Below are 23,529 nucleotides of genomic sequence, written 5' to 3'. Positions count from 1 at the left end.
GAAGTATTTAAAGGTTGAATAGCAAATGTTACCAGCAGAACATTTTAAAGATATTAACAGCATCACAAAAATCCTTCTACAGCAACCAGCAGGTACAAGGACTTTACCTTTTTTCCTTTGAAGCTGAGGGCACCAGGCAGCCCCTGCTCCCCACAGAACCATCCTATAGCGTTGATCTCTGTTCTGTTCTACTGTTAAAATAATTTTTCTCTGCCTGCCACCTTTGTAGCTATACACAGATTCTGAAAAAATTGAAATTACATTACTTCTACAGTAAAAAGCATGTAACCCCAGTATTAAGGTGAAATCATGTTGCTATCATATTTTACAGTGCAATTACAAGGAAAGAAGAATACACCTACAATTTCTTCAGGACAGGAAACCATCTGATTTCTTCAGCAACATGAATCTAGTTTGAAGGAGTGCATAAAGTAGATTAAGTTACTTTTATCCACCTAAATACTCAGCAGCTGGACACCCCCTCTGAAAAAACAGGTATGTGAGCATCTTTCAGCTCCCACTCATCCTGGCTTGTATTGAGCAGAAACAAATTTTACTCAACCTCTCAGCAACTGATTGTCATAACTGAAAGTTAAAGTTCCTGTAACTTCTGTGGAATACACTGAAAAAAACACTTCTCGAGAAGTCTTCACATAAAAGAAAACCACAGTCATGTACAAGGCACACTACAAGTATTAGGAACAGTACATATAAACTGAAACAATTAAGATCTCTACGTGACTCTTACCCAGCATACTGCCTATCTTAGTTCCACACTAAAACTACAGTATCCTTAATAAAAAAAATAATTTTTCAACAAGACCTCTTGCATTAAATATCTAACAGTTATGAGATTTACATACTATAGCAAATTATGAAGATTTCTATCTTCAAAATTCTCCACTTATAATGAATAAATATGATATTGACAGTGTGGGTAAAAGTTTGAATCTTACTAATACAAGTTGATAGTGCAATATGATCAAATTCATGTGCAAAGCTTGAAGTCAAGCACTGAGAACATTTTGCCTTGCAAAATTACTATTTAAGTTTCATCCAACGCAGAAGCTGAAGTCCAGTGCATGAACTCACCTGTTAATACAGCAATGTCGATAATTTTCAGGATTGAGTGCACCAATGTGTTTGGCTGGAGCTGATCTAGCTGCATGTACTGAACACTATCCAGTCTCTGAACTTGTCTTCGTGGAATGTCTCTGAAGTGTGGAAATTCTGATGATATGTATGCCAACAAGCCACGGAGAACACCGTAATCCCCTAAAGGATAAACTTATAGAAAAAAAAAGTCAAAATTACATACTATTCTTCATGCTTAGAAGTATAAAACTTACTGCTTGGAACATATTTACACTCACAAAATCAAAACTGTTTCAGAACAATTTTAAGGCAAGAAAACCCTGAGATGTGTAACACGATCTGAAATTAAACTGTACTTCATTTGCCTCCTCTTGATAACATCCCGAAGCTAAGCTAAGTACAATACTTTAAATTACACTAAATATAGCAAAGAAATCTTGTCTCATAGCTTGGTAAGAAGAATAGCTGTTCTTGACCATTTACATCAGAATCTGCCTCAAACAGCTGGCAATAATGGACATCACAAAGACAGTAAGAACAATGCAATCATGGTGGTACTTCCACTGTATTTTTTCCTTAGTCTCCCATAATGAATTACTTTCCCTGGATGGATCTACTTACTCTTTAAGCCTCTGAAGTTTTTGCAAAAAGTTTAATCCTTGTGCAATTTCAGACATCAAATGGTCGAGTCCTGGGATAACTGCTCTTTCTCAAACTGAACTCACAGAACTCAATTTTTCAGAGTTTTGAGCAGTAACCACCAAACTTTACCATAAACTCCACATGCCTATCTGATGTCATTATGTCCACATATTGTCCACAGGTGTTCCTGTCATACTTTTCTATAGTGTTTTGTACTTCTCAGTTGCACATATTTCCATTTTATTCCATGTGTGAGGCATTGCCAGCAAAACAGAATACTTTAAATAGCTATTTTACTGTGATTTTCATGGAAACTTATGCACTATAATCTTACATTCTTCTGGACTGAGAGTTGAGCAGTTCCCCAGATTCAGTAACTGGCTGGTAAATGTAGATTGAAGCATGATTTCTCCACACCAAAGATTCTCATACATTGTTATATCTGCAACAAAAAGCAACCTTATCAGCTCATGTATCAACAATATTGAAGTGTACCATATTTTCTCATTAGTTTGATGTAATTCCTAAATTCATTAGCCTCCTAGCAGGCACTGTTTAAGTGAAGTGGGTGACCATATTGGATAAATTATTATTGTACAAAACTTCAAAATTAGTACAGTACTAGGCTTACCTAGAAACACTTTTAATATATTTTGAAATAAGAATGTCTAAGCAGAAAAGAAAAAGGACAACTTGTCTTTAATTTCTTTGAAATATCTACCTTTGAGCACTTAAAGAACTCTTAACAAAGAGAAATAGGCACCTTAAACTGTGGAAGTATTCAAACAATTTGATATTGTTTAACTTTTTTGCATATTGCCAAACCTAAATGGCTGGATCACTAACAAGTTCTGGGCCACTCCGGCCCCAAATTAGGTGCAATATTGTTTTTGAAGTATTGCATTTGCTCACAAAATGTGTTCTCTTGAAGAGAGGGTTTTCTCCTGTTAGGTACTAAAGAGTACAAAGGAATTATCAAGAGGAATCTACATTATTAGTTGACATGTTATGAAAGAGGTAAACTACAAACAGCATTTTGTATTTCTGCAGTCTATGTTGGTTACCAATTCACAACATGATCCATCTCAAGATGTTACTGCTACATTACAAAGTCCTTCACAGGAGGAAGAATATTTCCCATCTTGAGACTCAACTTCACAGTTTTTGGTCTACCTGCTGGTCCAACAGCAGAGTTACAAAGAAGTCTATGAGTCAAACAACTAGCACATCTGCTTTGCAGTAGCACTTGTACTTTTCCAGAACAACTGTTGTAAGACACTGACACCTTCCAGAATACATCTGACTACCCATGGCACTGCTGTAGTGTCAAGGCATGGCTGTGTCTGTGGGCAAACCTCTATGGGACAGCCAGTGTTCCACTGGCAGCATGACTGAGAGTTCAAAGTGATGCTGAACAATGCAAGTGATGCAAGAAAGATACTCAAAAATGCTTAGCCATAGTTCCAAATTACTTGTTACATATTCTTCTACTTTAAATAAAAGTTTAAAACTTCTACTGCTACTTTAAACTTCTACTTTAATACTTTTAAAGATCCACATTTTAAAAATGCAAATAAAAGAACTCTCACCTGTAAGCAGCACAACATCCCCAGGAAACACAGTGAGGGACCAAAATGCAGCACCACGCCACAGCACCACCTTTCTCTCAGTTTCTGACTGGTCAATAACAACAATTGTTGCTACAGGAACTTTACATGGAGATTTCGGTCTAGTCTTTACTTGTATTTCTTTGATATGAGAAGGATGTACTACTGTGACCAAAACATTGTACTTTTGATTTTTGCAGCAGCAATTCTTAAGTGATGATAGTTTCTTCTGAAGTTTCTTGAACTCTGTCATCCTCTCTTGATCCACTCTAGTACCAGGACCAGGTGGAGAAGAATTCAATTTAGCTCTCTTGGATACCAGCTGCCTTTTAAATGCTGAGTGAAAAAGATGAAAGGAATCTTCACACTTGCGGGGTCTTTTAGAAGAGTTCTTATGAGAACTGTCTACTTGAGAGCACAATATTCCAGAGCTCAGTGGTTCAATATGGATTTCATTTACCAAGGGCTCAGCAGGAATTTCAATTTCTTGTAATTTCCCTATGTTTTCCTGAGCACTTCCTTCTTGTTTTGTAGCTTCAAAACAAACATTTTCCCCATCATCCTCAGAACTGAAAAGATCAAGAGAATTTGTATAGTCTTCCTTATATTCATTTTCCGCCACATTAGTACACGTTCCAACACCAGAATCAAATTGGAAGTGATCATACTGCCTTTCTTCAGGTTTTTTTCCTGCTTCTGTTTCTGACAGTTTTATGATTCTTTCCAGCATCTCACTCTGCTCCTGTGCAAGAACAGCCATCTGACTTGATGTCACTACACTGCGAAACTCAGTATCTGCTGACACTGCGAAGTTCGAACAACCGTTTGGTGCTTTCGGTTTTGACCCTTGACTTTTTCGGAAAACCGTATCCAGATATTGGCCTAGATGTTCACGATGATCACTTCTGTCACCTGACTGCAGTCCCACAGACAGATTTATGCTGATCTGCTTCGTACTGGCAACCAACTCGGAAATGTCGGCGCTGTTCACTTCCGAACGACCGGCTTTGCTCTCCGTGAGGTCTGAACAGCAGCCACGCGATGGTTTGTCTTGTCCAGCTGATTCTGTAAAGTTCTGTGGAAGGTGTTGATCTGCAGCCTGATTTACATTTGCAGGTGTGTATCTATCCTTAGATATCTGACAGTCAGAATAAGTTAAACTTTTGGTCTCTTTAGGTGTGCTGGCACAACTTACTGCCACGGGTACAAGAGATGTCAAACATTCTTTTGCTGCCACTGACCTTCCCTGTTCAGACTGCTGAGCGCTGCCATCCCTTGTAGGAACTGCTCTGACTACGGAGTTTCCTGCCTGGAACACTGAGGGGTCAGCAGCACCTTGGACTTTTTCAGAAAAAAGGCCACGTGCATCACACAAATAGTGCAGCTCTCTCCATTTTTCAGCAGTAGGTGCTGAACTACTTTGCTCTAACACGTCCAGTGGGCCTGGAATATGGGGTGCTCCCACAAAAACATGAATCTGAGGTCTTTTTGACATGTCTGACTGCTGTGCAAGTTTGACTTTAAATAATGTGGCTTATGCAATAAGCACAATAATAAATATTAGCAAATGCAAAAAAAATATTTTACTTTCTCTTAACAACTTTAAAAATACATAAAATTCAAAGGAGCATTTCACAGTTTAACTGGTAAAAACACTACTTTACTACTTAAAGCCTATAAAAATAAATGTACAATATCTAAAAAAATGGAAGTTATTTTAAAAATATTTAATATTTATTTCTTGTGTCAAACTTGCATAGAAAAATAAATTACAGTACTCCCTAGTTTCTGATTCTGATATTGGGAAACACATCATAGTGAAGTTAAAATTAAGTTTAATTATCGAGCTATTTATCTTCATTTATTATTGCTAATTCAACAGTCGTATGTGAATTCATTATTCAGTACTTTGATTTTAATTCATGTGAAATAAATGCCTGTAAGAAACTTTCACAGGAGATAATTTCATCTCCCAGAAAATTAGAGTTTCAACTAAATGATTAAAAACACTAGAGCCATTTAAAATTAAAGTTTGCTAGTAATGCAATATTTTACAGGCTATTTTACAACCACTATATTAAGTGATTGGTTTAAGAAACTGAAGTGTTTGGGCTACTACTAATAAATTATAATTATTTAATAAGCACTAAGAGGTCAGTGAAATTTGAGCAGGTGATTTAGAATTTGCTTTAATTCATTTAAGCAGTATCACACGACTCAAGAAGTAGCTTTTCTAGCTACTTTAAAATAAGCCCACCTTACATAGCACAAAAGACCTTCTATTTTTTTAAATTTCTGCCATATAATTACAAATATAATTTTAAAATATGCAGCTAAAACTACGAGTGTTCATTAAAATGCTGATGTCTAGCTACATGTTTTGGGAGTGTTATTGCTAACAGAAGTTGCTGCAATAGGTACTTCTGCAGATGTAGAGAATGCCAGAAAAAATTCAAGAGCTAATCCAGCTGTGAAGAGAAGGAAAAGAGCATTGAAACAAATACAGCATCGAAAAATATGCAAATTTTTCATTTAGCACTTATTAAATTAGCAACCATTTTCCCCACAACCCCACTAGGGGTCGATAAATCTGCGTATTTCTAAAGATCACTTAACATGGAAAACCTACAAACATCCTGAAACACTGATCTCTGTTATATTATTGGTATCACTGGAAAAGCAATATACAACCACTAAAATTAGATATGGCAAAATTCAAAGAAGGTACAAAACACAGTAACTGTCTGCATTCAGTTTTATACTCATTAAAAAATGAATGCTTAAAACAGAGTATCCAAACTTCTGTAGTTGTACATCTAAATTTAGTCTCATAAGAATGTAACTTTTAAAGGATAATTCTCAAACCTGTGAAAGCTTTCAGTTATGTAAAGAATGGCAATATACAAATAAGCAGAAAGACAGAATTTACAGTTCAACACTAAAATAATGGATCAGATAAGGAAAAGACAAAGTAAAGTGATAGTGAGGTTGAACCCCTAAGTAAGTGATGTTAGTAAGTTCTGCAGATAAAAGTCTACTCAATACATGACATAAAAACAAGTTCAGTAACAAATCTGTGACAAACAGAAAATGTTTTGATTCGTTTAAATGAACTTCAGAAGTGTAACCTAAGTGATGAGATTAAATAATTTCTTCCATTTTAAAATATCTAAGTCTACTGGTAACTTTTTCATTTGTGATTACCTTGGTTACAGCCTTTACAAATGGGTATCTTTCTTAATCTTATACACTAAAGTATAACAATATGAATGACTCTTAATAAGGAGGTTCAAATGAATAAAAGGTTCAAATAGATTCCAAAATATTTAGTGCACATATGTTCTGTAGAAAAAAAGATGTTGAACTGTAGAATTCTGACACAAGCCTATGCCATTTCAACCTCTTTTGTTCTATAGCACATTTTAAATGAGTCCATTCAATACTTCAATTCTTGAGTTCTGTGCACACTGGAATGCTAATTTAGCTGCTAAATAGTTAAGATAATTAGAACAGTATGTTTAGAGGCAATCTTACAACCTGGAGTTGCAAGACCTTTCAGAGATTTGTAGTCATAGAAAAGTTAGTGTTTAAGATGCCATAGTGTAAATTACTCAGAATTAAAATAAAAAAACTGCCAAGTGTCCTAGATTACTTTGTATATAAAATGCAGGACTTCACATATTGTACTGGAGCAAATTTCTGCACTTTATAGCTTAAAGTGTGACAAAGGAAAGAGTGACAAAGGAAAGCCTTTAGACAATTATATATTTCATGGGCTAAATGTACCATTTCAATACTTGAAGTTCAGTATAAAGGAAGACCCTAGAAAGGCAGCTATACTTCACTCTACTTCCAGAGATATCCTGTATCATATTTCAAGTGTATTCTTCCTATAATCAGGGTTGAACAATTAATTAACCAGTTAAGACTTGAAGGAGAACCATCACTGAAGAATCGAATAATAAGCACTGGGTTTTTTGTTTGTAATTCTGTCTACTCCCCATATTAAGTTCCTGGAAAATTAGATCTGTTTTTTAATTCCCAAGTACTACTATACTATTTTTAACCAAAAGCATTACCAATTTATGAAAACAACAAGATGTAAATGTAAACACATCCTAACAGCCCCAGACTTTCTTCTCTCTCTCTCTCTCTCTCTCTCTCTATATATATATATACACACACACATTACACTCAAAGTCTTTATGCAGAGTCTGAATTGAACAAAGCTGTTATTTTGGCATACTTGAAAAAGACAACTGCTATGCCCCTTACACCTTTCTCCCTTGAGGATTTCATTTTGGGGACCTGGAAGATTTTGGCACAGTCTCACAGCATAGTCTAAACCAGCTAATTCCTATTGCAACTGCAGTAATTAGGACTCAAGTTACGGCAGGCATGACACTGCCAAATATAACTGAAAAATTTCTGCTTTTTCTTCCAAAAAGCCTCATCTTTTTACATTTACATTTATAAACACACATCTGTGACTAATATTAAAGGGGTACTTTGAAAATACTTTTCTTTTTAGACGAGTATCCAAGTATTTCCTTTTATAAACACACCTTATACCTTGGCAGCATTGACATGAAAAAGATGTATGAATTGTAAGTGATGTCTTGCTACAGTACTAAAACAAAATAAACTGAACACTGCCAAAATCTACTACCATAAACATATAGGGACAACTGGTATCATTAGGCAACTGCATTTCCCTGAGATAGATTAAACTGAATTTATAATAGAAGGATGTCTATGCCAGTCTTCCAGTAGACCGATGAATTCAAAGATGTGAGCCTCCATACAAATGTGTTCTGAATAAATATCTGGTAAATAAGAACACATCTGTAACAGTATTGCATATAAAATGTGAAATGTTTGCTAACTGAGAAGTCAACAATACTTTAATAGGAAAACACTTTCTAAAACAAAAATAATTTCTCTATCTTGGTAAAAGTCCAGTTATACAGTAATTCATCAGCCTCTCATTTTAAGTATCACTGCTCTTTTGGTTCTTGTCATGTTTAAAGATTAGTAAGTTAAATATAGATTCAGAAAGTTTCCCTTAACTTTCCAGTTCTGTAACTTCTCTGAACTTAGGATTTGCTTTCTTTATTCATATTTTGCAGTGCCAGTATATTCAGTGCCAGGTTGGATGGGGCCCTGAGCAACGTGGTCTAGTGAAAGGTTGTACCTGTCCAAGGCAGGGGAGTTGAAACTGGATGATCTTTAAGATCCCTTCCAACCCAAGCCTTTCTATGATTACACCAAAGCAATTAAATCTTTATGCTAATTATGAATTTTTTTCAACTAAAATATAATTTATATTTTCAAAACCTAAAACTTACATTATTCTTACAATACTTAGAGCTTAGGAATGGTAAGTGACCTCTGCCTACTTTCTGGTTCACATAATAAGTCCACTACCAAATCATCTCCATTGGCAATTTTCAAGTGACTTTTTAGGTCAAAGATACTAAACTCCTTCCTATACTAGGAAACATCAGTACCTAAAATCATTTAAGTCTGTAAATCAGAAAGAAAAATAAATTAAAGTTTACCTAAATCCTCTGCATGCAAAACTGTATACAGAACCTTTGTTATGATGCTTTAGAATGGAATTATTACTATTTTAATGAGTTTTGTTAATGAAGTTCTGGGCCTTGTTTTAAATAAAAAGTCTGAAAGAACAATTCATCATAGATCTTAAAAAAATAAACAAAAAAAATCTATCAATCCTATTAGCATTTTATACTGTAATTAAATTATCTGTGGGCAGACAGGGGGTTAACTACACCACAGATAACAGGAGCTAAAGCTCATAAAGATACAACTGAAACCTGAATGCACATATCCATTATACCTGTTAATTATTACACCATTTCCTAATTTGTGGAAAGGTGCTCTATTCCCAAAAGCCAATGAAAGCCTAGTTTTTTATCTCTGAAATGGTCAGAGTCTGATTGACGGGTCAATGATCTATTAAAAAGCAGTAACTACATCAGCAAGGTTTACATTTGCAAGACACTGCAACTGAAGTTTAGTATACCTATTACAAGAAATACAATATGCTACATAAAGGATTTCCTCCAATCTAAACACTAAGGCAGGAATTCTAAATTTAAAGTTTTTTTAAATGAACCATTATTAATAGATTGTTAATCTGTAGTGATTTGTTACACATGGAACAAAATTAAAAACAGCTTTAAAAATCCTCTTCCAATAGTTACTCTAGAAACGTTGTGTGATGCTACATACATGACCTTAAAGTACCCCTAAAATACCTCAGAAATATTCATTACTTTTATTCCATATTTCGCTCTTCATTAATAGTATTCACTCACCATGATAATCACCAAGCATTAGGCCAAGGTAACTTAAGAGGGTGACATAGCTTCAGCTTCCTATCATTCCTGAATATTAATGGTAGCCTAAATTCCTGTTTTGAAAATTACATCCAAATAGTTCCATCAAGTCTTTACTTAAGCCCTATACATCCAAAGCAAATCACACTAATTCCACCTCTAGTTAACAGTTTCTTTATATCTGTTCCATACTACAGCTTCAAGCTACAAATAAAATTACAGAAATAACAGACAGCAATGCATCAGAAGACAAAGGATTATAGCAATATAATGCAAAAGTGTAACTTACTTTACCCGTCAGAATTTTCATATATCCCCAACATTAAAGTTTTAGGAGACAAAGTGTATTCTTTTAACTTCGCAGCTTTGATTTGGTACTGCTTGATGATGAACATCCTAAATAGCAAGTAGTTAATAACTTGATGCCTAAAATATGTAAAATGCAATCATATTGTCCTTTACCTGCCGAAAAGGTGGCTCAGTAAGAACTACATAAATTAGGATATTTCTTAAATTATAAATTTTAACTTCTACTGTAAGCTTTCCCCTCCCTTATTCGTATATTTGATTTTACACTCCTCCTACACGTAGTATACGTATATTTGATTTTACACTCCTCCTACACGCAGTTGATTCATCAACCTTACAACAGAAGAAACTGAATTATTCATAGCCATCTTCAGAGTAGAACAGCAAGCAGTGTAGTAACAGTTTCACACACTTAGAAACTGAAACAACTCTGGGATGAAGTGATGAACTCATTCCATATTTGCTTGCAACTTGTGCAAGAATAAGAAGGATGATCCTCATGCCAACAACTCCTGCAGGCACTGTAAGTGAATCAATACACCAGCAACAGCACCTATCCACCAAATCAATAGGCAGCTTGGTCCAAATGCATATGTATTAAAAGGAACTCCATGGAAAATAAAAAATGATGGAAGAAATCGAGCTAAGCAATTTGTAGCTGAAGCAAATTTATATTCTACATAAGAGTGAGGAATGTATCATATGGGCTTAAAAGAAAATTATATGTGCAAGTGAATGGCAGCTCAAGGAGATCCAAGTGGATTGTATGAGACCAGGCTAGTGAGACCTAACAAGAAGCCAAGAGAACATGCACGTGGGAGAAAGTACATGCACATGTGGGCAAAGTGGGGAAATGAACAGGATACATAATTAAAGGTCTTATTTGTCATCCTTTGTTTGGTGATTGTAACAATCACCAAAAACCTTTTATCTAAATTTTAGTACAAGCTTTCAGGCAAAGAGTGTAGTCCTACCTATAACCGACAGGTTTAACCAGAAGTAGTTTTACACCAAGATGGTTATTTGGTTTAATAACATCATATAATAACATCATGTTTCTGGAACACTGTGCACAGAGACAGCTGCCAACCAGACATGGTGGTAGAGCAAGAATCCTGCTAGTCAATGTCAACAGGTATGAAAATCATCACTTGTCTACAGAAGTATCTGTAATAAGTATAAAGTTACTTCTAAATGAGGTACTTGGGTTATTACTGACTGTAAAATAATTTCTCTTAGTAGTTACTATATACGTTAAATAGCAGCAATATTAATCCATTCACTATTTAGTTCTTCTCACTGGCTATTACCAGAGGACTGCAACACCATTTGGCCTCAAGACAGGTACAGTTGGTTTATAACACATAAAACCTGTACTCAGCAATATGTAGTCAAAAAACAAGAGGTATCAAAACTTTTTTCCTTATCTGCAGTGCTTTCAGTAACAAAATGCTTTTCAGAATATGAAACACCTATGACTCAGGCATTGCAATAGAAACCTTCCTAAATAATCCTGCAGCAGCAGGGAGATAATTTCAACCAAAAATCAGTGTTCTGAGAAGTTGACACTGTTAGAAAAGTTAAATCAAAATACTGAATAAGACGCAAGAAATACCAAGTTGTTCTTCATAACTATTACTGAACTACTTAAATAAAAAAAGAAGGCAAGCAATCAAATGGCATTGCTATTGCTAATATTTAATACATACCTACTTGCCTGCAGGATCAAGGCCTGAGTTTCTAAAGTTGTGCTCTAAAAGGAAAATACTTCCCTTGGTCTGAAACAAAGACATTTCTTCTGTAAATACAAGCTTATATCATACAGAGGCATCTCCTGAGCAGGTGCATTAGCCATTTTAAGGATTATTTTTTGGAACCAAATGATGCAAAAATCTGAACACTAATAATACATTTTCAATTCAGCCACTGAGACGGTCATCAGTGTGTTTGAAAATAGGAGTAAAGGTAGTAGGCTTTTGTGATTAACTTGATAATTCTTTCCCCACTACCTTTGTGGCTTTTGAGATGTCCTTTTAAGTAAATGCTATTTATTGATTTTCGTTTTGCAATACATAAAAACATATCATTAAGGAGATATGAACATACAGTGGCTGTTACAAAAACAAAAGAAGTTAAAAGTTCTAAAGAACAGTGACCTTTAGAATCGGAAAGAAAGATAAAGGTAAAAGGCCAAAGATACACAGACGTGTCGTGCACGTTTTATTGCAGAACATTCCTTCCCCAAAGCCTTACTTGTGATAACTGTTTAAAACACTAAACTGCTATATCTTCTCTTAAGAAAGATATTCTTAATGGTGTTTCAGCATATTAAAATACCTCACAATATTAGAATGGTATCATTGTGGCTTTTTTTTGAAAAACAATTAAGTTTGCAGAAAATTATCCACAGGTATCATTATGATGAAAATCTATGTTAGGACTGAATCCTTCTGATAAACAGAGGTTGATAAAACAATATAGGACCCAAGATGAAAGCAAGGCAACTGGTCAAACTAACATTATCATTATAGCCCTACTTCCACCTGATTAACTTCTGCAGATTTGATTTATTAGTATCAGAAGATAAAAAAAAATATATCAGGCTAGCATCACCTTCTATTTTCTTCTTGTAAAAGTCTTTTTGTTTTCTTAAATTGAATTTGTTGACCAATGAGAAAAACAGAACTTTTATCTAAACTGAGTAACCATTCACTGGGCTTTGATTGAATGGCTTTCTGTAAAATCTACTTCCAGAACTGCAAGTATCTTTCAGCTTGACTTAGTAGCACAAATGCCAAAATATCACTATGATACTGGGCAACAGGCATTGTAATAATAACAACCAAGAATATCCTCCTGCACAAATCCAGTGTATTTGAAACAAAAGGATTCTTATTTAGGTTCAAATGACGTGAGCTGGTATTTCCTATTATGAATGGTTTTGGAATCCATCTTCCACAACAATTACATAGATCACTGGGATTATTTGGTTAAAGCACATGGTTAGAGCCATTACCAAAAGCTGCTCTCTCAACTGCAGTTGCTTCAGTGGTTTGGGAAAGAGAATTTATTCCTCCATATTTTATGTGGCTTCCATACTGTGGCGGAAAAAAAAATATTTAAAATACTAAGATACCACTAATATTTTCTCATCTTTACAACAGCCTCACTCAAAAAAGATGAAGTTCCATAACAAAAAAACGGATGCTGACTACTTGGACAAAAATGGGATATTGTCAATGTTTTGGACAACACCTGTAGGTAGGACTGTGCTTGTGCTTTTGTACTGTGGGAGACAGGGTGCTGGAAAGGTATCATTCATAAGTTTACTGATCTATCCCATATAAATAATCTACAAGTGGTAGGAAAATGCCTTTCCCACCACAAGTGGATATGTTAGCAGTAGACTTTAACAGAAGCTGCACTTCCTCTTGCATTTAATACAAGTGGGATATTTTTCATTTGTCAGCAACACTAAACAATTCAAGTTTGCTGTTAACTAAAAAAAAAAAAACAAAACCAGCCACCCACTCAAAGGAGTCATCACTACATTAAGACATGTTCCAAGGCTGTTCAAAACTACAGACTACACAAGGAGGTCCAGAAGAAGTTGGATGGCATACAAGCCAACAAGACACCTTTAGACCAATAGCTCAATTAGGACTTTATTTAACTCATCACTGTTTATACAGGATTGCTCCAGAAGAGCAAACATTTCACCTTCCTCCAAACAGAAACAGCAGCAAGCACTTTTTGTCAGGACTAAACCTATGGCACCAGACCTGACCTATTCTCTCCCCACCCCAAGCCACACGTGCACATTTTATCTGTTCCTGTAGCATGCAGCTACATCCCTTCTGTGGTATCATTAGTGTATTTTTGTGAGGTTCAAAGCAATCTGATATACTAAATAGCCGATCTCAATACGTTCAAATCTCAGGAAGATGAAAGCTGGCTTTACACAACACTTCTATAAATCTAAAGTCTCAAAAAGAAGGTTTGTAACAAATGCTTCTGATGTGAGTATTGTAATTAAAGCAAAAGCCTTGACTGATGTTAACTGCACGACAATACTGACTTTCATATTCAAATCTAGAATTTCCAGTCTTGAAAAGGCAAAGCAAGTTCAAGATTATTTTAGTATTTCCCTATTGCACACACCCCAAGAATACATTTCAGCCTTAACTGTAAAAGATATGCTTTTCTATATAGAAGTTGAGAGGTTTAAGATTTTTTAAGAGATCAAGCTCCCTTAAGGAAATATAACCTTCAGACTTGGGCCAAACTGTCTCTGTACACTGGTCAACAGCATTACAAAGATCACAGATGGCTCACTGCACACTTGCTCCTTATTGTGGCTACAGAAGCAACACAGTCACCAACCCCTTCATAGAACTGTATGCTCTTTCACAGCAAATGCTCTTTCACAGGTATTACAGCTAAGGAGTAAAGTTGTTAATTTACTAGGGCACTGCAGGAAACCAAGAGAAAAAATTCTGAGTATTTTAAGAGTGAGAACTACAGTGAATCTTCTGGAAACAAAAAGAACATTTTGAAGTCTTTTGGCATTTACCTAGGAAAAAAATAAGATATGAGACATATAGGAAATTAGCATTAGCTTTTTAATATATAAGCCTTTACATTTCAATGGTTTAGATAGATGTTAGTTTAGCAAACTGGTTAAGCTTTAACAGGGAACAGGTACCACTGAGTAACTATCAACACAGCTGACTGAGCCAAAGGTGCCTTTTAGATGCAAGTTTCCTTATTTGAAAGAGGTAACTTTCTCTCACACTTGAAGGCAGCAATGCACTTAGACTAGTTATTAAAAGTAATTTGATTGATTATATCTCAAAAAACTGTAGATTACAATTTCTATCCTACTATGCCCAGAAAAGTTAATCATCACAATCGAACATAATGTGAATAAAGTGCATTAATTAATTACCAGAAGCATTCATCTATATGGCCTGTACCCTTTTCCATGGTAATTGAGCTGTCTGAAAACACCTCAAGTAGATTTAAAAAAACTCAAGGTACAGTGTAACAAGTCATCTTGGGTCTCCCTCTACTGTTCTAAGTCACAGGGTGTAAGAGCAGTGCACAACAGTGCACAACAGTGCCCTGATAAACACCTTCTTGTACATGTATTCTCAGCAAAGGTGCATCATTTTCCTCACTGTTTTTTCAGAGGCAATAACTCAATTATTTTCTGTACTGTGCTATTACGACTATTGCTGAGTACCTTCACTCAGATGCCTTTAATTCAATAACTTTTACAAGTGTTTTTATTACTTGCAGTACTACACGATCCTGCCCACCCTAACTCTTCCATCCTGTGCTGTGGGAGAAAGTCCAGCCAAGTATGTGCAGTCTTCACATGTTCACACACACCAGCAACCCACCTGGAGGAAAGCACCTTCCTTGGAGAGAAGCTGGTACTCCAGATGATCAGTCTTACCATCGAACTACGTTGACAGAACCAACCCCACAAATACGTGCAAGAACCACGAAATTTCAAGTTGTGTAACTTTCAAAGCTCCTGAAGTATGAAGAGGCAAGGATGGAAACTAAAACCTTTTATCTATTTACCCATTTGTGTTCCTCCAGAAGCTGCTCCAAGCTGAAGTAAAACTATAAATTGCCTCTTTCTGCAATATAACGCCGAAAGAGTAGAGATTTAAGAAATGGTCACCTCGTAGTTTACTTAAAACTTTGTGTACTGGAACTGTAATCCTGTTTGCAAATCCAATTTTTTTCCTGTCTGACACATGTTGCAAATTCTATACTTGATCTTTACTAGAAGAGAAACAACAGGACTGATAGTGTACACAAGGCCAGTGTGGCTACTAGTACACTAGCATAATTTTTACCACACACCCATGTGAACTGTCAAACAAAGCTGACATCACAGCAGCCCTCTAAAAATATTTAAAAAAAACACAAGCGAGAAGTTTTCATATAGAACAGAAGTGGCAGTGTCAATGTTAGGAATCTATCTTTTTCTGAACAGCTCTTTTTAATGCCCCAACACACAAATGAGTTTGGTACTGAAGTAGCTCTGAACAGCGTCTTGTAACCTGCCCTTACTGGATGTCAACTGACACACTTTACACAAAATTACTATGTGTGACTTGTGACTTCAGTGCCATGCACACATATGTGAACTTTACACTCTGTGAAAACATGAAGGAGGAAAACCAGGGGTAAAATAAACTATGATTAATGCAGAGAGGTGAAGAAACACAGGGAACTTGGTATCCATTCCATATCAAAGTACTCATTGTATTCAGCTAATGACTCCAGATTTTACTTGCTTGTGTCAGGAAGTACACAGAATATAAATAATCAGCTATTGTAGTATTGGATATATGACAGGAAATGAGTAAATACATATGGGTTTTGTCCTTCCCATAAATTTCGCAGTAAAACCTGTTTATATGAGCTTAACTTTAAAAGATTTTTAAAATAGCAGACAAAGCAGAAAAAGCAAAAAGCTATTAAACATGTGATCTATTATCTTTCTCCGGAGATTAGCAACCTTTACAACAGAGCAGAAAGAATTTCAACAAGCAGTACAGTTTGTTCTGTCTTAGCTAATGTTCTGAGTTACCTGACATTGCATTGCAAGAACTATACTGATGTTAACACCACATGTATATACAATCTTTATCTTGCAGGTAAAACTAATATATCATCCAAAAGAATGGCAGCTTAGAAGCCATGCACACACAGCAAGCATTAAGTGAAATATGGCAATATTTCATGTTAACTTTTTTTAAGAAACACTGGAGCAGAAGAAAAATTTGAGATAAATAAAACACATAAAACCAAACTGCTAAGATATCATATTTGTCAGGACAAATCTAAAAAGCAACAAATGGCGATTCAGTTTATATTACTGAAATCAGATTAAAAAATAATTGAAGGCATATTCCTCAAAGTTAGTATTCATTCAGTAAATACAAGGTATTCAGACACAAGTGAGAATCAAAATATTGACGTGTTTTTCTCATGTCACTTGTATGACATTACAATATTATACAATATATTATGAACTGCAGCTGCCAAGGGAAAAAACATGCAGAAAACTGAACAGTCTGTTCACAGTGAGAAAAAATTAATAAGGGCATGGATGGAAAGTTTCACAAAAGAAGCAAGTGCAAGAATTTGATTTGATGAAGCTGGATCCAAAGCAATGTCCATTTAAACTGCATTCTTCATTAAAAAAGCCAAATATAGAAGAGGGAAGAGGTAACACAATAAGAATTAAGAACTGTGTAATAATATTGTGTAGTTTTTAACTCCTTTACACATTATGATGTTACTTGATGATCCATTCTCAATATGGCAAACAAATTAGTGTTACTTTTCCAGCCCAAAAGGAAGTTTAAATTCTAATCCCAAATGGGAACCAATTGTCCAAGTCCCTTTACCTATGCTTATTCCTTTAACTTGGGAAACACAGTGTTTAAAAAATAAGTACTTACATTTTATATCCAGGTAATTTTAAAGTATAGAAAACCTCACTCTTGCAGCCAAGATAAGTATTTTAGAAAGTGGTGGGGAAACCCAACTTGAATAGTTATTCAATAGTTATTCAAACCCCATTCTTTCAAATTCTCAATTGCTCATCTTATATAAATCAGAATACAGTTCAGTGTGGACTAAAGTAATTCCAATTTAAAAGTTACTTAGGGTTTTCCACATTACATTAGATTTCCAGTGTCAATCCAGGCTCCATGACAAAAATTTGCCACCACGCTTTGCATTAATAACAGTACTCATGATACTTCAAGGGTAGTCCTATCCTATTATCCTAAAAAGGAAATACTGACTTCTCAGGTCAAGAACTAAATGTCAAGAACTGAACTATTAGAAGAAAGCTTGTCATTGATCTTTAGAACTCACAGTGCTTTACAAGAATTGATGCAGTGAGAGGTTTGATCTTGGCTGATCTGTAGGAAGCTGTGGAATAGCCCAACTGCAATGTCTATAGTCTCAAGGAGTCAATTAGAGTTAGCAGTCCATGCAGTTGCAGATTAGATAAAGTCACCTTTGTCCATCTTATCTCAATTTTGTATTCTTTTATGGTCTAGGGTGGCAAAATAGAAAAAAAAGCACCACGACCAAGAACAAAACCAAGTGTAGACAAAGCTCAAAAAACTACACTGCTTTAAACAAGCTGATCTGACATTCTCAGCAAAAAAGCACAATCATATCTAGACTGGCACATTCCCAAAGAACTCGTGCCAACCCCAGTATTTATTTCCTTTGTTTGCAGAGTAATTCCACCTTACTTGGCATTTTAGAAATTTTTATAACCAAATATAGCCACAGGTCAAGTTATATCACCTACTCTTCACCTGCCATTATCCAATTTGCTGGATAAAGACTTGCTGAAAGTCTGATTTCTTTCCAGACATGTGAAGCATACAGTATGAAAATAATTGAAATTAAATCTGCTGGCAAAACACGTAAATAATATATTTGACAATCATTCTTTTTATTCAAACAGACACATTAAAGTAGCTATGGATGCAGCTACAGATATTGTCATTCCAAGAGAACTGCTGCCTGTTTCTCTAACACTAATTTCTATGGATTCTTTTAATCCAACAGAACCTGGAAAAGCCTATATAACTTCTATTTTTCATTATCTTCAACATAAAATTAATGAACTGTAGTTCCATTAGAGCTCACTGTTTCTGTTCCTAAGAAGGAGAAAAATGAGTAAAATTAATATAAAGAATAGACATTCAAGACAAGAAGAATTTTACTTGTCACTTTGGAAAATAATCTAAGACTTTCCTGTATTTCTTGAGAAAACCCAAGTCGGACAGGAAAGAAAAACTGTATTAGTTTATTAGAAAAGCAAATTCCAGAAGTTTCTCCTTAAAAATAAATACTGCCTGTGCTCTGTAATTTCTGGCCTATATTCATTCAGATGTGTGGATCGTGCAAATTTGCACAACCAGCTCGATTCCAAACAATACTTTATGCATTTGTCCTTCCCATACTTTTAAGAAGTGGGGGAAAATTATCATCATCTGTTTTTCTCATGGGAACTGAGGGAGTGAAAGGTTAAGTAATTTACTTTGGCTTGCACAGTAAATTGAAACAAATGGAGAACTTAGTGAATCACATACTCATACCTTAAACATTGCATTGTCACAAAACTATCCTTTTCACCTCAGCTTTTCAGCTTACCTACTGAGATTCTAACATGTACCATCCTTGGTCATCCCATTTCTATATCTGCAACTTTCTCTCTCTACCCACAACACCAGATTTATTGTCCTCCTCTGCTTTTGTTCCCTACTTGAGGTATCATGTGCTGACCTACATCAGCACAAAATAATCAAATGCTTCAAAGTTGGGATTAACACAATTTAGTTCTTGAACCTCATACACTATTTGAAAGAGGTTCTCTCTTACCTCATATAGTGTTCTGTAGAACATACCCACATGGTTAAGCCTTAGTTTTCAAAAATGTCACGAGTTACTCTAAGTCCTGAGGCAGTGAGGTATATTCTGCTGTGACGTCAGAACTCACCTTGGGGAAAAAAAGATGAGTACAGTGTTTTGCCAAATAACAGACCTTTTTTTTTTTCCTTTTAGTTAACAGGTCCATTAATTTCTTTGACTTAAAATAACCTTCACAGAATTAGCAGTGTAATAAACAAGAATAAATTACACCTATAACTAAATAACATTAGTGGACTTGCTCTGCAAGTCTGGGTTCACTGGTAGGTGAGGCATTAAGTATATTGGGAGAACAGAACAGTGAAGGAGACTGGTTTCTTTCTTCCTCCTTCGCCTCTATTACTTTCATGAGGTTTTTGTCACATGAGGAAGAAGCTCAGTTTCCGCTTATATAGCCCAATGTTACATTTATTTATGTAACTGACACGGTGATAATGTAGCCTATAAACCTGGGATGAACACAAAGCATCCTCTATTCAAGAAAATTGATCTCTAATGGTAACTGAACAATCTAAAAGCATGCATTATTTAGACTGCCAGTTAATGTTCCTTTACTAAACTAAAGAAAAACACATGGCTTATCTGAAAACTGATAAGACAAAAGAAATCAGGATAAGCTTTTACAAATTCCATGGTGATTTTAACTCATTTATTCAGAAGACCACACCGAAATCAGAAAATCTGTTACCAACTATATGCAGAGACTCTACCTTACCGGTATTTCAAAATAAACTTAACTTCAACACACTGATTTCCAAAGGAGAGAACAAAAGAGATCAAACAGAACAGATAAAGCAGACATTATCTTGCCAACACTGACAAGATTAGACCATAAATAATAATCAAGAAAAACTTGAGCAGCACAAAATCTTCAGCTTGTTAGCTAAAAGAAATGTTTATCTAAGTCAGATTCTAAGGTGGTACTGAGGGTTTAGAGCAGGAATTTCAAACTGTTCTCACGTCATCTCTGGATGTTGGCACTGGACAACACATAGCCCATCTCAGCCTTACTCCTTAAGGTGCCCACTGCTCCCACACCAGCACCAGGTAACAATGACAGCAGCAATCCCTCTAGAAAACATTCCAGGATGCACAGATTTTGTCTGTGCAGGTTTTGCCACAACTCCATAAACTGGCACTGATGTCTGGCACTGCACGGCTATACATCTAACAGGACCATATGTAACTTAATTTACATAGGATATTATTAATAAACCAAGCCATTTATCTAGAAGACAGAACAAAAGGATAGAAAAATGTTTACCTTCTTTTAAATACAGCGCTTCCAAAAAACTGTTCAAGTGTGCTCAAGATAGGACAATTTAATTAAAACAGAAATTATTTCTTATTCTGACCTATTTTCCCATTCTGAGATTCCTCTGGGATGAGCTATACAACAGTGACATTTTATACTGATCTCAACATCCAGTGGGCACCATGAACAATCTTGGTGTCTGTGAAAGATGACTAAGAAAAGATAACAGATATACATTTTTACATCCAGCATAACCAGTGATTTTTTTTTTCTTGTTTTTTTTTTAGGAAATCCAAACATGTTGAAAAATATCAGCCAATGTACTCCTGGACTTTTCTGATAAACAATGCCAATTTCTACTGTACTAACAAACTTAAGTGGCAGTTCTTAATTCTTTGTATCTGAGCTTACCCACCAACACACTTTACAAAGGATTAAGCATTCAAACATATTTTAACAATACTGATTTCCATAACCACACTTCCAAAATGAAAGAGGCTACAGTTGATTTTGCTAATAGAAACGCAAGCAAAAGCACTACGGGGGACTAGTATCCTCTAGTTCCTAAGAACTTTAATGTTTGTTATTTAAACAATACACACTACATTTATGTCAACAACTTCTGACTGTCAATTGAGTATTAAAGCAAGAAAAAACTGCTTTGCAGCCTCTGATGTTGTGATTGCAGGCTGGTAAGATCTCAGGTATAATTTTCAGCCAGACCGCCAAGGACACCAAGAGTTGCAAAAACCCCTCTATTTCAATTGTAAATGTTATTTCTTTGTTCACTCCTGGCAAACCACTTTACACTCTCTGTTGTTTGCTGTGTTGAGTCTAACAGACAGCAATTCTCTAAAAGACATAATTTCCAGGAAATAAACCGATAAAGTACTTTCTTCCCCTCCTAACCTTATCCAAGGGAACAAAGCTGGCATGCTCACAGTGCACCTGGGGAAGTTTTTGTGCCTTGTATATCTGTCAGCTTTCCCATTATTAGCTTTTTCATCAGCTAATTTCAAACCCATTTAACAGCTAGATGGAAATCTCAAATATATAAGGGTTTGGTATCATGCCCTCTTTTGTCTTTTAGATTAGAAATGAGGAAATACCAAGCAAAAGCTAAAGATGATTCCACAATGACAAAAGCAGCTACCTTAACACATTCTCACTGATACAGGAACTGAGAAAGGAAAAGACTTCACACTGACCTACAAAAGCCTCTACCACCTCATGAAGGGCCATGTTGATGGAAAGGTCACTGAAATCAGATTAATTGGTTACTGACTTCAGTAAGCTTCGGGTCAGACCCACAGCCTCCACAGAAAGTTACTTTTTGTCCTACCTATCTGAAAACCACAGGTGGCTACAGGAAATATGTATTATTAAAAAGCATATTTAATATTTATTATCTGGCTATAGTTATTAGCCATATATTCACAGTACCAGAACTGAAATATGGCACTGCGAATTTTTGCATATCTATAGACTGTCTGAGCAGGAGATGAGGATGTTATCTCTGTATACATGAAGAGCTTTTTATATCTGCTCTGTCACAGAGCTGAAGTCACCAGTTGGCAACATCAGTCATCATGCACAGCAACTATATAAACAGATGGAGACAGAAGGTCTTTTAAAAGTAATAAACATAAGCATCACCACTTTTCATGGTAATCAAAAATATTTACTCATGAGCAGAATTTATTCAACATTTTGATGCATGCAGCAGAATTGTTAACATGTTAAAAGCTCAGAAAACTGCTCTCTGACACTTGCTCTGAACCATTGGTAGACTAGTCCACTTACTGAGGGTTTTTCAAGTACCTTTCACTAAGAAAATTAGGAATCCCTGTCAAATTCACATTCTGGCTAATAGTCTAATAAATCTACTGCCACAATTCTGAAATAAGAATAATATCTTGTTGCAGAAGTATTGGAAAAGTAAAAAAATCTTATGATTGATTAAATAATAAATCTAAATATTATTTTGCTCAGCTACAGATTATTTTTGTAGCAATACCTCTAGTAAAAAAACCACTCACTTTAGCCTAGTCCCTACTAGGCTAAACCTAAGAGTTTCCTACTTTACTTGTACAATTATGAGTTTCACTCCCTACTTTTACAGTGCTACAGACAAGCAAAAAAGTTACTATTTACATATGATGTTAGCAGCTTATATTTGATCAATTTAATGAAAATAATACATAAAAATGTTAAATAATCAGACCACAGGTACCTAAGCATCTCATAAATAACACAAAATATTGAAAGGTTTAAAGTCTTTATCTCAACAGGAAGTAATCTCCAATTTCCCAGTATTACAGAAAGCACATCTCAGATTTGCAGCATATGCAAATCTAACTTCTGCAGCCTGCCTGGAAAACCACCAGATTTGGGTTGTTTTTTTTCTCAGGGCAAAGGGAGCAAATGAAGAAAACCTGCAAGACTGCTCTCCAGCTTCGATGTGGCTGAACGCAGCTGAAGCTATTTACAGAGGAAAGAAAAGTCTCTAAACCCATAGATCTAAGTATTGATAAGTTATGCTACCAGTAAAAAGGCTTTTAATAAGCTTTAGTACCTAACTGGTTGTAAACAGGTGATGGAAATGAAGATTTCTAGTCAAGTGTTCATTTGGTACAAGTGCTTATATAGACAGTCACAAATTAAAGGAATTTGCTGGGATTCACCTAATTCACGTGCTGCCTCTAACAGCATCTTACAGAGCCAGCCCTCTAGCAACACAGAAACCAGACAACTGAACTGTTCCACACAC

The 23,529-nt window shown here is 35.5% G+C and overlaps 1 protein-coding gene across 7 annotated transcripts in view; it reads right to left on the bottom strand.

Annotated features, from left to right (window-relative positions):
- Positions 1–23,529, bottom strand: part of SHLD2 (shieldin complex subunit 2) — a 33,834-nt gene that overhangs the window by 6,185 nt on the left and 4,120 nt on the right. For 4 of the 7 annotated variants that reach the window (XM_039379718.1, XM_027720635.2, XM_039379720.1 and 1 more), the window contains 4 exons: positions 3,327–5,812; positions 2,072–2,179; positions 1,093–1,287; positions 108–242 (listed from right to left, as the gene is read on the bottom strand). In XM_039379718.1, coding sequence (XP_039235652.1) covers positions 108–242; positions 1,093–1,287; positions 2,072–2,179; positions 3,327–4,839 — 1,951 coding nt within the window. In that variant the 5' untranslated portion in view covers positions 4,840–5,812. Of the gene's footprint in view, positions 1–107; positions 243–1,092; positions 1,288–2,071; positions 2,180–3,326; positions 14,907–19,456; positions 19,575–23,529 lie in introns of those variants that run through there. The other 3 variants (XM_027720637.2, XM_039379719.1, XM_027720639.2) reach the window with 3 other exon arrangements.

This window comes from Pipra filicauda, unplaced genomic scaffold (assembly GCF_003945595.2).
Source record: "Pipra filicauda isolate LSUMZ 115617 unplaced genomic scaffold, ASM394559v2 scaffold173_size1550139_pilon, whole genome shotgun sequence".
Taxonomy (NCBI): Eukaryota; Metazoa; Chordata; class Aves; order Passeriformes; family Pipridae; genus Pipra; species Pipra filicauda.
The sequence above is the reverse complement of the archived record's forward strand: the minus strand, read 5'-3'. Positions and strand labels throughout refer to the sequence as shown.